A 16,191-nucleotide genomic window follows, 5' to 3' on the forward strand; every position below is an offset into this window, starting at 1 on the left:
GCCTGTGACCCTGTGCTAGAGCAAACTAATACATGTTGTACTCTATGCAATGACAAAAAAAGTTGAATCTAGCCTAATGAAAAAGAAAAGGAAATCTAATCTGCTTGTGACGTCCACGTCAGATTTGTTGTTATTAAGTTATGGACGTTCATTTGCTCCAACTTCCTGGTGGTGATTTTAGAACTTGCAGGAAAACGTCCTGTAGTTGCGACATGTGGTGTGAGTGTTAGTTTTATGAACTATCTATTTGGCAATAAATTATATAATAATAATAATAACTTTTTATTTGTATAGGACTTTTCCTGCAAACGTTGCAGCTCAAAGTGCTCCAATCATTATATAATCATAATTGAATTATTTACGGCAATATTAAAAAGATGGGTTTTTAGTCTTGACTTGAACATATTTGCTGAGGTTGCATCCCTAATGTAAACTGGCAGTGCATTCCACAATTTGGGTGCATAAAATGAGAATGCAGCCTCACCAAATGTCTTCTTTTGTACATGTGGTACACAGAGAAAACCAGCGTCAGAAGACCTGAGAGCATATATGAAACATTCAAGTAACCTGGTAATATGCATGTATGAAAACAGTAATCTGTTAATGAAAAATTAAGTACAAAACAAGTACATAACATAGGCTAATTAAAAATGTATCTTCTAGCCCCGCGGTGGTGCAGCGGTCTAAGCATTAGCCTCTAGTGCAAGCTGCCCACCGGGGACTGGGATCGAATCCCGGTCTCGCCAGATCCAGATATGGCCGGGGCCCACAGGGAGCGGCATATTGAGCGGCCGCTCCCAAGGGGGGTATAGGACTATTTCCGGACAAGGATCCGTCGCGCAACACAGCCCCCGGGGTGCCGGAATAACGGTGTTGGGCTCGAGGAGCCAGACAGCTAGTCTGCCTGGCTATCTCCTCTGAGGCTGCCGGCCACGGGGTCGTGCGGCGGATCCTACGCAATAGGCAGGGGATAATTGGATACTAGGTTGGGTGCAATTGGATACCAAATTGGGTGAAAAAGGGATAACATCTGAATTTTTTTTTTTTTTACCACCAGGATGTTGGAGTATGAATTCTAGACACTTACCCTAGGCCTATTTGTGACTGTCTGAAGATTCACAATGACAACTCAAAGAAAAGAGGCATGCTTAGGGGTTTGGGTTGGATTGGGGGTAAGACCCTGCGACATATCATGTCCACGGAGTTTACTTGTACATCGAGCCGCCTCACGCTATGGAAACAGGAGATAGGCTCCTGCCCTAAGGGCCATTAGGCTACTTTTACTGTATTTCATGGGGTGTCCTAATTTTTTCACATTACTGTATGCTACCTATTATGATTCACGGCTCTAGATCAGTGTTTCTCAAACTTTTTCAGACCAAGGACCACTTACCCAATAAAAAAAAACTTGCGGACCACCTATCTAAAAAGCCCCGGAACAACTGTTGTTTATTATCTCTATACTTGCGTAGAATCTGTTTTCTGTCAATACAATACAATTTTTTTTTATTTTTGTCGCCAGACCCACAGCGTGGGAATACGAAGCGTGCGGATGAGAGACAAAAAAATAAGTGCACACTTATTAAGAAAACAGATTTTTTTTTGCCACGTGAAACGATACGATAATCGCTGTATCAATATTTTGTCCCACCCCTAAACAGTATATCATAAAAATTGCAGCCAGTTTTATATAGCACAGCTTACTCACCCGCCATCCTCTGACTTAGTGGGAAGAATGGTACTGCTTCTGCTGAGACATGAGCAAAGTGATGTGGCTCCAAACTGCAGAGTTTCAGTCTCATATCTGGCTCCACGTTGATCCGGTTGCGCTGCTTTGTTTTCAGACCAACAAGTGTGGAAAATCCAGCTTTTCCACAGTTATAGGTGGTTGGAAACGGCATCAATACTTTCAGAGCAGAGCCAGCCAGCTCAGGATGCTCAGGTTGGACATGAACCCAAAAGTCTGTCAAACATTTCTCTCTGAAAGTCGTCTTCAGAGTCCCATCCAGGGTTTCCGTTAACCGGTAATTACCGGTCTTTGTCCGGTAAAATCTATTGAAGTCCGACAAATTGAAACCTCTTCGGTCATAATGTCCGGTGAAAATAATTCCCTCTAAGCACAATTTGAATACAATTCGCTAAAGTTGAATTGTCACATTCTGATTCCTTCTATATTAAAAAAGACGAATATATTATATTTCTTTTATTATTATATGATTTGACGCCGGCATGATGATGACTCCGCGAAACAGCGGTGGCAGGGTTGCCAGATGGGATTTTACAGCCTAACCAGTCTATTACCGCTAAACCCAGTAGCCCATTCGGCGATAACCCGGCCCATCTGGCAACCCTGCTTTTAACCTGCAAACGTTGCAGCTCAAAGTGCACCGAGCGAGAGGTAAACATGGCAAGACAAAGTAAGCTTAACAATGACTTCATGAAACCAAGCTACAATGAGTCTGAGGAGAAGTCTGACTCTGAAGAGATGGAGGTAGTCGCTCCTCCAGCCAGAAAGTCTTGAGGGTTCCGAGTTGAATGGAAAGAAGATTTCCCCTGGCTGCGTTTAGATGGGGAAGGAAAAATGTTCTGCTCACCGTGCAAAAAGTCGGGGAGGAATAACGGATTCACGAGAGGAGAAACGAATATGAGAATGTCGGCTCTCACTCATCACATGCGGTGCAGTGAGCACATATCGGCGGTCAGGCCACTGTGAGCAGGCTAATGAAACGGCTAACAATAAGCTGCACTCTCAGCTACAAGTTGCATTTCACATGGCAAAAAATGGCATCGCATGTCATCAGTATGTGGGACTGACTGAGCCACTGAAAGCAGTTCATTTAAAGCCTATTTATTTTCAAAGACTTTTATTCTATTTTATTTTATCTGATAAAAGGCATATGAACGGAAATTAGGTTAGCCTATGTGTCACGCCAGAAGCCTACATGTAACCTCTTGCACTTTTCAATAAAATGTAATAAATCTAGACATTGTGGTATTTCTTTATATACGTATCCCAGCCTGCCTATCAATTGTTTCTCAATAAACAGTTATGTTCTCCTCATTGTCATACTCCAGAGTCCGATTAAGTATGATTTGACAGGCAGCTGAACTAAATGCCTTCCCAACCAGCGAGACCTGGTTATAGAAATGACGTTGTTTTATTGATAAAAAAGGGTAAAACTGGAAAGAGAAAATAGAAAACTCACATTAATCCCAAACAATTTAACAGACTTCAGTTAACGTAATGTGGAGTCCGTTCATTGATCGATGCAGTCTGTTCAGTTCCCAGTGAGGCGTGCGTTCAGCGCTGGACATAATATTATGGCATAGCGCATGCGAATCATGAAAGCCTATATTATATAGCTCGCATCTAATCGCATCGGATGAGAAATAGACATTAAACGGCATATACTGTATAGGCTACACAACAGTAATCACCGCGACAAACAGCTATATTATATTTTAATATGATGACCGGAATTTCTCACGTTTGTCCGGTAAATTTAAATCTTCCCGGACACGTTGACCGGCACACATTTTTTCTAACGGAAACCCTGGTCCCATCTGATGTGATGTCCACAAGGCTGTCAGCCTCTCTGGGTGGACGCATGGAGCAGACATGATTGATGTGTGCTTCGTCTCCGAATGGACTTTTGATCCACTCATGGCCTGCATCTAACTCTGGGAAATATCTTCCCAACTGCGAGTGAAGGCCTTGCAGATGTTCCTTGAAGGCTGCAACAGTGTCGCCATCCAGGTTCTCTTCGGCGGTAAGAAGAAAATCTGCGAGCGTCGGAAAACAGTCATATTCCTGCCGATCGAGACGGGCACACCACAGTTCCATCTTGAGGCGTGCAGCTTTGATTTTGTCCTGGACATTGAAAACTGTGACAGCTTTTCCTTGCAGCGCTAAGTTCAAAGCATTGAGAGTGCTGAAAACATCAGCCAGGTAGGCCAATTTTGCCAGCCACTGGAAATCGTGCACTTGGTCATACATTTCATCACTATGATGTAGGAATAACGTCACCTCGTCGCGCAATTCAAATAAACGGGTGAGGACTTTGCCACGGGACAGCCAGCGAACTTCCGTATGAAAAATAAGTTTTGTATGTTCACATCTCATTTCTTCACACAAAGCTTTAAAAAGACTTGTGTTCAGAGCTTTTCCTTTGATTGTATTAACCATTTTCACAGACTGGTCCAGTACTGTTTTGAGACACGGGGGCATCCTCTTGACAGCCAGCTGTTCTCTGTGAATGCAACAATGTGTTGCCGTGGCCGATGGTGCTAATGCGCGTACACCCGCTATTAGTCCCCTATGTTTTCCAGTCATCGCAGTTGCACCGTCTGTACAGATGCCAACGCTTCTTGTCCAGTCCAGGTTATTCTGTATAATGAAATCATTGAGTGAGTCAAAAATAGCCTCTCCTGTTGTGTTGGTCGGCAGGGAACGACAAAAAAGAAAATCATCATGCACTTCTGCATAAATGTACCTTACATAACAGAGCAGATTTGCCTCAGTCGCGATGTCGGTGGACTTGTCCAGTTGTAATGAAAAAAACAGGCTATGACGGATGCGTGTTAACAGCTGATCTTCTACGTTTTGAGCCATAGAGTGTATTCGCTGCTGGATTGTGTCACTAGACAGCGGTACTTTGTTAAATTCATCACTTGCTTTCCTTCCTAACAAAATATCAGCCATGACCTTCGCAGCTGGTTTAACACATTTTTCACCAATCGAATGAGGTTTCCCTTTTTTTCGCGATCAACAGGGATACCTTGTATGAAGCCTCTGTAGTCTTCGCATTTTCACCGGCAAAAAAACCCATTGAGGGCTCCTTCGTCATCTGTTGCTGGAGTTCATTACGTTTCCTCTCAAAAAATCCTATAGGTTTCCTCATGTACTCCTGCTTTCAAAATGCCGCTTGAGTTTAGCAGGTTTCATGCATTCATTAGCGAACGATTTATAGCACAAAACACAATGTGGTTTAGGATCCTCCTCGTCCCCAATCCAATGATGTAGTCACTGTGGTATTTTCGTTTTACCTTAGCAGTGGATTTTTCATGTTCAGGTCGAGTTGGTTGAGGGTTGTTGCTTGACGGCGGCAAACTTGCACCATTAGCATCCACGGCATCCTCGTTGCCCACTGCGGCTGAATCATCTCGCCGTTGCACCTTCTCCTTGGTTGTGTCAGAGGGTTTTTCATTAGATTTTATTTTTATTGTCCCCGTCTTAAGCCACCGATCCATGATTTTGCCTGTTGGCTCGTTAATAGATTAGGCTACTGTACTGTAGATTAGGCTACTATGCAAATGATCACAATTTACTCGCAGCCGTCGTGGACCAGTACGGGGGCACTTTGAGAAAGGCTGCTCTAGATGGTAGGACATGGTCATGGAAAAGTGTTTAATTGCTCCAGTTCCCCCTTCTAATCTCAACCAGTCAACAAGAATTAAAATTAGGGATGCACTGCATTTGTGAAAAGACCGAATGTTTACCGCCGAATGGTAGCAGGACAAAAGACAAAACAGGGAACCAGCCGACCAGCCAGCAACATGTTGCGCCCTGGCCTTGTGCACACGTCACTTTGTCAACTGTCAGAATAGTCTTTTAGGTCAACGTTATTTCATATAAAAAATCCTGGAAGTCACATTAGTTGGCTTGCTGTTTCATTTTCCAGAATGACAAGTTGAGCCTATACTAGCGTTAGTCGGTGCTCTTTTTAATGTATTATTTGCGAAATGATCAGTTTTGAAGTCTATCAGGTTTTTCAATCCCTGAAAAGTTCTATTGATCAGACAGTCAACAATAGGTTTTGGACTGGCTATTTTGGTATAGCCTAATGTCTGCTGGAATGTTCAATAAAAGTGATCAATAAAAGTTTTCACATTTTCGTTCTTTGAAAAGCATGAACAAAAAGCATTTATTTCATTTATGCAATGGTACAAAAATAAATGTAAAAACTGCCGGTACACATTCGGTATTCGGTAGGGATGTCCCGATCCCATTTTTTCACTACCGATACCTGGGCTTCAGGTATCTGCGATACCTGGGCTTCAGGTATCTGCGATACCGATATCAATCCGATATTTGTATTTATTGTTTTACTCCTGAAGAATGACAAATACTTCCCCAGAATAGTCCACAAGAACAGTTGGCTATTAAAGACTGCCAGCCTTTATTCAAGCAACAAAACAGTACTCTGCAGTACTCAGTGACCAACTGGTTTAAAGTTAAAACAATTTAAACAGCAGCATTCAGCATTGTAGTGACGCCTTCTGGTGAGAGCAGAAACCAGTTGGGGTGTCAACAATATCTGGTTTTCGTTTTTTTCATAACAGGCAAATTGAAGTACCCACTCGATATAATATACAACAGTTTAACGATCACTAAATACTTATAATCTGTGGGTTGGATTCACTGTCCTCTTACCGGAGGCTACCGTTAAGTGATACATGGCTTGTAAACATACTTTCGTTTTAGAACGAAACGTTAGCCGCTAGCTGTTAGCAGCGTTTTTAGCAGTCACCATTCTTGAGCTGTACAAACATGCAAATACTCGTGTCGTCTTGAATTTTTTTCCGATTTCAATGTATGACGCATCATTTGAAAGCTTACCATCTGTAGTTTCAGACTATGTAAACAACCGAAAAATTACGTAAGCAAATGGTTTATGATTTCACCAGCTGGCATCATGACATTGTCAGACTCATTAAACACAGGTAGCTACTGTCATGCACGCGACCACTGACTACTACTGTTGTCATCACGTGAGTGACACGCCAGATCGCGAGCCCCATATCGCTGCCTATTTTTTTTCTGGTGCGATCTGCGATCCAGCATTCAGGACCAATATCGCAGCGATATCAATATCGGATCGGGACATCCCTAGTATTCGGCATTCGGCCAAATGTTTCCTTCAATTCGGCTTCGGCCAAGGTGAATCCCTAATTAAAATAACATATTTCACTGTTCATTAATGGATTTAAAATACTGTTCTTTCAGTCCACTATTTTTAGTTTATATGTTACAGTAGGCTTTTAGTAGTAAAACAGCTTGTTGAAAACTTGCAAGGCGGAAAAAGAAGAGTGCTTTATTGGATCGGCACTTGGTATTGGCCGGTAGGCCTACTCAACTCGGAATTGTTTTCGACAATGAAAAAGTGGTATCGCTTTATCTACCATTTCCTCATATGTTCAACATAATAAATGTTGTGCAGACAAGTACGAACAGCTTCTCTAATCCATTTCTCACAAAATTCACAACATACAATGGGATTATACCACATACAATCATATGTGTTTAGGGGGATTCAGACAAACTGCATTTTGACAGCACGCTTCACCTCCTTATTTGTTCCTCCACCTTCACAGTGTACATGGCTACACTGAGCCCAGTCCACACAGGCTACACTGAGCCCAGTCCACATGGCTACACTGAGCCCAGTCCACATGGCTACATCTCTGGCTACGCTACACTGCTGCTACCTATATCACACTGCTGCTACCTATATCACACTGCTGCTACCTATATCACACTGCTGCTACCTATATCACACTGCTGCTACCTATATCACACTGCAGCTACCTATATCACACTGCAGCTACCTATATCACACTGCTGCTGCCTATATCACACTGCAGCTACCTATATCACACTGCAGCTGCCTATATCACACTGCTGCTGCCTATATCACACTGCAGCTGCCTATATCACACTGCTGCTGCCTATATCACACTGCTGCTGCCTATATCACACTGCTGCTACCTATATCACACTGCTGCTGCCTATATCACACTGCAGCTACCTATATCACACTGCAGCTTCCTATATCACACTGCTGCTGCCTATATCACACTGCAGCTACCTATATCACACTGCAGCTGCCTATATCACACTGCTGCTGCCTATATCACACTGCTGCTGCCTATAGCACACTGCTGCTGCCTATATCACACTGCTGCTGCCTATATCACACTGCTGCTGCCTATATCACACTGCTGCTGCCTATATCACACTGCTGCTGCCTATAGCACACTGCAGCTACCTATATCACACTGCTGCTACCTATATCACACTGCTGCTTTCTATATCACACTGCAGCTGCCTATATCACACTGCTGCTACCTATATCACACTGCTGCTGCCTATATCACACTGCTGCTGCCTATATCACACTGCTGCTGCCTATATCACACTGCTGCTACCTATATCACACTGCTGCTGCCTATATCACACTGCTGCTGCCTATAGCACACTGCAGCTACCTATATCACACTGCTGCTACCTATATCACACTGCTGCTGCCTATATCACACTGCTGCTGCCTATATCACACTGCTGCTACCTATATCACACTGCTGCTGCCTATATCACACTGCTGCTACCTATATCACACTGCAGCTACCTATATCACACTGCTGCTGCCTATATCACACTGCTGCTACCTATATCACACTGCTGCTTCCTATATCACACTGCTGCTGCCTATATCAGATTTGTTTTGCATATCTGGTACAGATCTGATTATTTTCTAACTGTCTAAAAAATCCCCCCAAAAACTTAACCTTTAGTCAAGTCTGCCAAAATTCCCCAGATATGACAACAAGATCAGATTTGGTCACTGTGCTCGCAGTGTAACTGTAGCCTAAGTGATAGCCTATCTTTGTGTCTAGCTGGTGAAATCTGTTGTTGATCATATTGTATTAGTAAGCTAACTTCTATCTCCTTCCTTCTTGCCCTCTCTTTCCATGCTAGCCAAGTGCTTTTGCCGTGTTCAGTTGAAGAGGTAAGAGCATGGTCATATTTCTATGATTTCTTCGTAGCTGCTAACCTATGCCTAGGGGTCAGTCCAATTTGTGGAATGAAATGGGAACGTTGTTTTACTACTTACAAATGAAAAGTTTCATGCTTGCATTTCTTTTTCTTCTGTATCGGGAGCTTCTGATCAGTAAGGACATACAGTGTATTGTGTCATTAATGGGAATGTGAAGCATTTATTGCTTCTTTTGGTTCTACACTCCCTCACACAACCTGCAAGGTTAAAATAGAGATTTGTTGCTTTCATTTGGTTATATTTGTGTACATATTGGTTTCACCATATAGAAATTACAACAATTTTACAGCCTGTCAGCTGTGTTCCGTCACATCAGTTGTCCAGGCGTAAGAGAGCTGTCAATGTCTAGTATTGATTCCAGGCTTTGCCTTTGAATTTGGAGTCTGCTATTGATGTTGTGGTATCCCTCTCACTATGACCAGGGGGGATTTGCACACACAAGCTAGAGAGACCAGGAGACAGTAGGTTTCTTTAGCCTTGTCAGCATATTTATTCCTAACTTAAAAGGATGGCGGGTGCCGCCCACTCTAAAGGACTGCTCTGCCGTAATGTTTGACACAGAAAAAGGGATTAACTGAAGATCCCTCCGCCGGAGGGACGCGTCGGGGAGGGTCGGCTGGCCCCGTGGGGATTAGGCGGCGTCCCGCCTCGCTCTCCATAGTCCGGGGGGTACTCCGTACCTCTCGCCGGGTAGTTCGGGGTTATCCGTCTCTGTCTCTTGAGCTCGGGTATCCCGGGGCTCTCCGTTCTGCTCCCGCCGGTCTGATGGAACAGACAGCCGTTATTACTAGGGATGCACGATATGCATTTTTTCCCTACCGATACCGATATTTACCCACTTCTCGTGGCCGATAACCGATATGAGAACAGATATAATTTCACAGTTGATAACCTGTAGTTCATGCACACCTGAAGGTAAGAAAGGCTATGTAGTGAGCAAAGATTGATGATTTAATATTCCATAGTGATCTCACCAATTTTTTTATTTTATTTTTTTAAGTTATTTTTTCTGAGTGGGGCAGTCCCACTCATATTTTTCATTTTATTTGACAGATACAGTGAAGATTTAGACAGGAGGGATGGGTGAGAGAGAGAGGAGGGATGACATGCAGGATATGTCCCCGGCCGGATTCGAACCAGGGACCCTGCGGTTACATGGTCGACGCTTAACCCGCTACGCCACCTAAGCGCCCCAGTGATCTCACCAAATCTAACTTACATCACTATTGTTAACACAACAAAGAGAACACTTCTGACTCTTCAAATGTTCATTTATTATTTCCTCTAACAAACAGAATCTGTTATAGACAGTGCACAATGCTTTTTTTAGCCAAGATCTGGCCTCCTTTTATGAAAACAAAAAAGGCTCACCTAAGAGTAATTACCGTATTTTCCGGACTATAAGTCGCGGTTTTTTTCATACTTTGGCTGGTCCTGCGACTTATAGTCAGGTGCGACTTATATATCAATAATTCATAATCTCTGACTGACATGAACTGACATACGGTAATCTCTGACTGACATGAACCAAGGAGTAAATCCGCTAGCGCCTCATACACGATAGAATAGCCATTATACTTGACAATGTGGACATTAAACACGACAATGTGGACATTAAACATGATGTTATGGACCTTATACACAATGTTATGGACGTTAGAAACGATATTAAAGTCATTTATTCCTTCCAGAGGCTGTTTAACGTTGCAATGTTGTACCCGCGAGTAGCATTTTGCTACTTCCGGTAGCGCTTCATACGCGATAGAATAGCCATTATACTCGACAATGTGGACATTAAACACGACAATGTGGACATTAAACATGATGTTATGGACCTTATACACAATGTTATGGACGTTAGAAACGATATTAAAGTCATTTATTCCTTCCAGAGGCTGTTTAACGTTGCAATGTTGTACCCGCGAGTAGCATTCTGCTACTTCCGGTAGCGCTTCATACGCGATAGAATAGCCATTATACTCGACAATGTGGACATTAAACACGACAATGTGGACATTAAACATGATGTTATGGACCTTATACACAATGTTATGGACGTTAGAAACGATATTAAAGTCATTTATTACCTTTTAGAGGCTGTTCAAAGTTTCATTTTTCCTCCGCGACGCCATGTTGTTAGCCCCGCGCTAGCTAGCGGACTTTACACTCGATAATACAAGTATTCCTTAACCTTTCAGAAGAAGTTTCAACGTGAATTATGTCCTTCCTGGGCTTACAAATCCTCTCATGTCTCTTCACAGTGCCAGACTAGAGTCAAGCTCAACAGGGTCTTCTTTCCCCGCTGATTCCGCCAAGCCCGTTCCCTTGAACCATGCGACTTATAGTCCAGTGCGACTTATATGTGGTTTTTTCCTCTTCATGGCCCATTTTTGGCCTGCTGCGACTTATACTCGGGTGCGACTTATAGTCCGGAAAATACGGTAGATCAAAAAAGTGTCAAAAATAAAGTGCATCTTGTCTATCCCTGTAAATTGAAAATGCATAAATAAAATATCAAAAAATAAATAAATAAAGTGCATCAGTCAATACAAAAATAAATACTTTTATAGAACCAAAAGTTTTATAGAACTTTTACAGAAACTAGTGCCAAATGGCTGCTTAGTCTGCAGATAAACAGAATGACACAAGGCACATAAAGCAACTGAAAAGGGCTGGGCTATGCTACTTTTAGTGCATGAGGATGAGGTAGGTTGTGATAAAACGTATCTGGCTTACGCTAGTATCGATCAGACTATGGATGTGTGTGGCGACTGTATCATACAGAGCAGGCAGGCACACGTCTGCAAAATAGCGGCGGCTTGGGGTGTATACCGGGGCTCTAAATGTGAAATTAGCTGGCGAAATCCTTTATCTTCTACTACAGAGAAAGGCTGGTCGTCGAGGGCCATAAACTCCATTATTTGTTCATTGATTGCTTGAGCCTTTGAGCTGTCTGCTGTCTTCCTGCAGTTTTCAAATGCGTGTTCAATAGGCACCGCGGCTAGGCTACCTTCTGCTACTAGTGCTTGATGTTCCTTCCATACTGCGTGCTTGCAATGGAGAATCTTAAGGTGACTTATGAGATTCGTTGTGTTGTAACTCGTAGACCTTTGCCCTCCTCTCCGAACTTTTGTCGAACATGTGTTGCAAATTGCAAACGCTGAACCTGCACTATCTGCCTCAGAAACTCTGAAGAATGTCCACACCGGGGAAGACACGTTTCGCTCTCGTCTGTACGCAGGCGCAGCATCATGAGCGCGGAAACCGGAAGCAGAAATATTTCCGGCTTCATATTATCGGCTCTATATCGGCAAACATTTTATAAAACCGATAAAAACCGATAAACATTAATTTCCCATTATCGGGCCGATAAATATCGGTGCCGATAATATCGTGCATCCCTAGTTATTACATTCATGTTTAAAAGGCTAACTCTCACTGCTCGGCACTCTGATCCGTAGGGCCTTGTTCGGGGTTTGTCCTTTGGACTCTGGCTCTGGGGTTGGGGGGTATTCCGTCCTTCCCCCTCGGTGCTCTGGTCCGTAGGCTGCAGTCGGGCTCCGTCTCCGGCTCCGTAATGTTGGGGGGTTCCTCCCACTCCAGGGTATCCCAGCTCTCTCTCTCTCGGTCGTTCGCGGTCTGTTGGACTCTGGCTCTGTGGCTCTGGGGTTGGGTATTCCGTCCCACCCCCTCGGTGCTCTGGTCTGTTACCTAAATGACATCCGTTACTATGACAGGCATAAAATGTTGGCGTGGGCACAGCTGCCTCGCATCCGCATGATGAACCCGCGGTCTGTGCTGCGCTGGTTAGCGAATGCGGGACAGCTGGGCGAATAGCCAGTATCTGCCTAGGGGTCTGTGGTGCTCTCCCTGGTCCTGACGCCCCGGCTAATGAGTGACAGTGAGAGGGATGCCACAATGTCTGTCAACATAAGGACCAAAGAAGTCAATGGAAGTCAAGGAAACCATTATTAGGCAGAAACAATCAGAAACATAACCAAAACCTAAAAAGCCAAAGTCTGGAACGTCATTAAAAGAAACTCAAACTCTGTTGAGCTCTGCAATCGCAAATGACAAAACAAAATCAACATCAATCTGACATCAACATCCGAAGGTATTTCCGGGTACCTTCCTGTTCCATGTTATTTATTGTTACCCAAATATGGTGAAGTACTTTTAGTTGCATTCACTCACAGCATTACACACATTGTAATACGTGTCTCGGTCCAAAATATCTTTTTCAAGACCTCTGTAGGCTTTTTAGGTACTTTTTAGTAACCTGTTGGTAACCTGTTGCCTGTAACTTGTTGGTAACGGTAACCTGTTGGTTTGTGACATACAGTATATAGTATACAGTATATACTGTAGTATGCCTGTGGGGCGGCTGTGGCCCAGGAGGTAGAGCCGCCGTCTAATGATCACAAGGTTGGCAGATCGGTGGTTCGAGGCCCGGCTGGCCACATGTCGAAGTGTCCTTGGGCAACACACTGAACCCCAAATTGCTCCCAGTGAGCGGGCCGGCACCTTGCATGGTAGCTTGCCTACCTCGCCATTGGTGTGTGAATGTGTGTGTGAATGGGTGAATGAGAGGCTGCTGTAAAGCGCTTTGGATAAAGGCACTATATAAGTGCATCCATTTACCAGTCCATCTTTGCCTACCTGGAGAGTTTCTTATCTGTGGGACAGTTTTGGGGGGTTTTCTTTCCAGTCATCCACTGTAGACGTTTTCTTTGGCCTTACCAGGCTGTTTGGCCTTACCAGGCTGTTTGGCCTTACCAGGCTGTTTGGCCTGACCAGGCTGTTTGGCCTGACCAGGCTGTTTGGCCTGACCAGGGGGGTATTCCACGAAGCTCGATAAAGTTCTAAGCCTCGATAAAGTTCTAAGCCTCGAAAATGTTAGCTTGCGTTCGGTGCCATCAATGTGGCTCAAATAATTCGCTGCTTGGTTGAGCTCCTTCTGAGTCAGATATAATTAGCCTGGTCGCGACCAGGCTAAAACACAGGCTATGGTAAGACGCGCGTCAAAAAAGGCTCACAGGCGGAAACTACATCCCGAACGACAGTTCCTCTTTTAGGAAATATTAGTTCCCACTTCACACGAGATAGATAGATGGATAGGTTGACTGTGTGATAGATAGATAATTTGATATTTTGAAAGTGTGATCGATCGATAGATTGTGTGATAGATAACTTGATATTTTGAAAGTGTGATAGATAGATCGATAGATCAATAAAGAAAAGAGTGTAAAAAAAAAAGTAATTGTCTCAACTTGCATTGCTGTCATCACAGCGGTCTGGCTGGCGTAGTGGTTAAGGCAGCCGGCTGGAGTTCCAAAGGTTGCGTGTTCGAGACTTGACTAAGTGATTCTTTTTTTCTTTTTTTTTACATTAAACCGAAGATTTCATGCAAAGGCTTCAAACACCATTGTAGTCGTGTCAGTTCTTGTAAATTAGCCTGCACCATAATTTTATAGCCTACATACTTTTTTAGATTAGATTTGAGATTAGATTCAGACAACGAAATGCAGTAAAAAGTGCGTCTGAAGAGGGATTTGAACCACCGATATAAAATGACGAATAAATCCTGTGGCAGCGGTCGATACCACTAGGCCATTGTGGTGATATGACGGTTTGTAGCCTGCTGCGGATATCACCACAGTAGTAATATTCATTTATTAAAATATGAACATATAACAATAACTGGGGCTAGTATGACCTACGCATTTAATCGGTCAGCAATTTCTTGCCAAACCATTTCCCTCGCCTTGTTAATTGCGGCAGTATTGCACTATTTTACATCTTATTTTTCCGTCTTCATAAAAATCAATAATTCGGAATGCTGCGCAAATGTAGTACCCCTGCAGAGTGGAGTATCTTCATTTCGACAGATCGACTCTTCGGGGCTCTTTATGTCTCTAATCACCTGAGGCTTGAATTCCAATCTCGAGTTGCCTGAGCGCCGCATTTATTTATATCGCCGCTATACTGATCCACCTTTAGTGGAATGGCCCCCAGGCTGTTTGGCCTGACCAAGCTGTTTGGCCTTACCAGGCTGTTTGGCCTCACCAGGCTGTTTGGCCTCACCAGGCTGTTTGGCCTTACCAGGCTGTTTGGCCTTACCAGGCTGTTTGCGATTGCTGAGCTAACGACTGCTTTCTTTCTTTTTTTAATGATGTTCCAAAGTTCCAAACTGTTGTTTTTGGGAAGTCTAAGGTGTTGGCTATGTTTCTAATTGCTTTCTTTATATATATTTCAGCCTCATAATGGATTCTTTGACTTTAATTGATGTCTCTTTGGACCTCATGTTGACAGACACCCATAGCAGACTCCATAGAGAAACACAAAGCCTAGAGTCAATCCTAGACATGGACAGCTGTCTGATGCCTTCACAAATGATGTGACAGAACACACTTGACGAACCAAGAAGTACCTGTCAAACTATTTGTCCCATTACTTTTGGTGCCCCGAAATAAGGGGACTGTGTATAAAAGAGTGTTGCTGAAATCAATATGTACACATATCTAATAATAATAATAATAATAATAATAGTAATAATACATAAGCCTCACAGTAGGTGTTACTGATGATAGGTGGCTGGTATAGAGTCAGAAGAAGAAAAAATGCTTCAGTGTCCCAATACTTCCACAGGGCACTGTATCCAGCCTGCTGTAATCTGCTTTTCTATCTAGTCTGAATTCCACTGAAACCCAATGAATCTGTTCCATCGCTCACAGCTCTCAACCGTGGTAACCGCTAACTGACATGACATAGCGTACCTCAACGATGTAGTTCTGTTTGCTCACTAATACTTTTAATGGAAATAATCTCCAAGTAGCCTACAGCACATTACAACTAATTGAGATGTATTGAAACATCCCAATGAAAGAGCAAACATACTTATTCTGATGAGTGAAAGTGTGTGCCCTGCTCCTTGACTCCTCATTAAAAAAAATCACAATGTGTTATAAACGCCCCTATCTAAGAGTGGTACAGTTGTATGGAAGCATATAGTGGACTTATTTCAAATGTTAATGCAATTTGAGATTGCAATTGCATGTTCCACTTTTGCATGCATTCTTTCAGTCAATATTCAAATTCAAATGCGATCATATGTACCTGGCACATTCGCTGTCAATATTACAATGATAATGCAACGCCATTTGACATTTCAGTTTCAAAGTCATGCGCTGCTTTGTAACTGACAAAATTCAAAAGTTCATTCTAAAGTGAAAATTACTATGCAATCCCACAATAGCATTTTCATTTTGCACTTTTGCCTGCATTATTTGAGTCAATATGACAATTGTAATGCAATAATGTGATTAGTGTTTGCATTTCCATGTTCTAGTAAATC

General features: G+C 43.1%; 1 protein-coding gene across 2 annotated transcripts in view; it reads left to right on the top strand.

Moving 5' to 3' along the window:
* Window positions 1-16,191, top strand: part of pitpnbl (phosphatidylinositol transfer protein, beta, like) — an 88,652-nt gene that overhangs the window by 14,116 nt on the left and 58,345 nt on the right. The window contains exon 2 of one of the 2 annotated variants that reach the window (XM_080524391.1): window positions 8,759-8,789. The exons of the other annotated variant lie outside the window; for it this stretch is intronic. Coding sequence (XP_080380517.1) covers window positions 8,759-8,789 — 31 coding nt within the window. The remainder of the gene's footprint in view (window positions 1-8,758; window positions 8,790-16,191) is intronic. 2 annotated transcript variants of the gene reach the window in all.

The sequence above is a fragment of the Nansenia antarctica genome (assembly GCF_963989245.1).
Source record: "Nansenia antarctica genome assembly, chromosome: 2".
In the NCBI taxonomy this organism is placed as follows: domain Eukaryota; kingdom Metazoa; phylum Chordata; class Actinopteri; order Argentiniformes; family Microstomatidae; genus Nansenia; species Nansenia antarctica.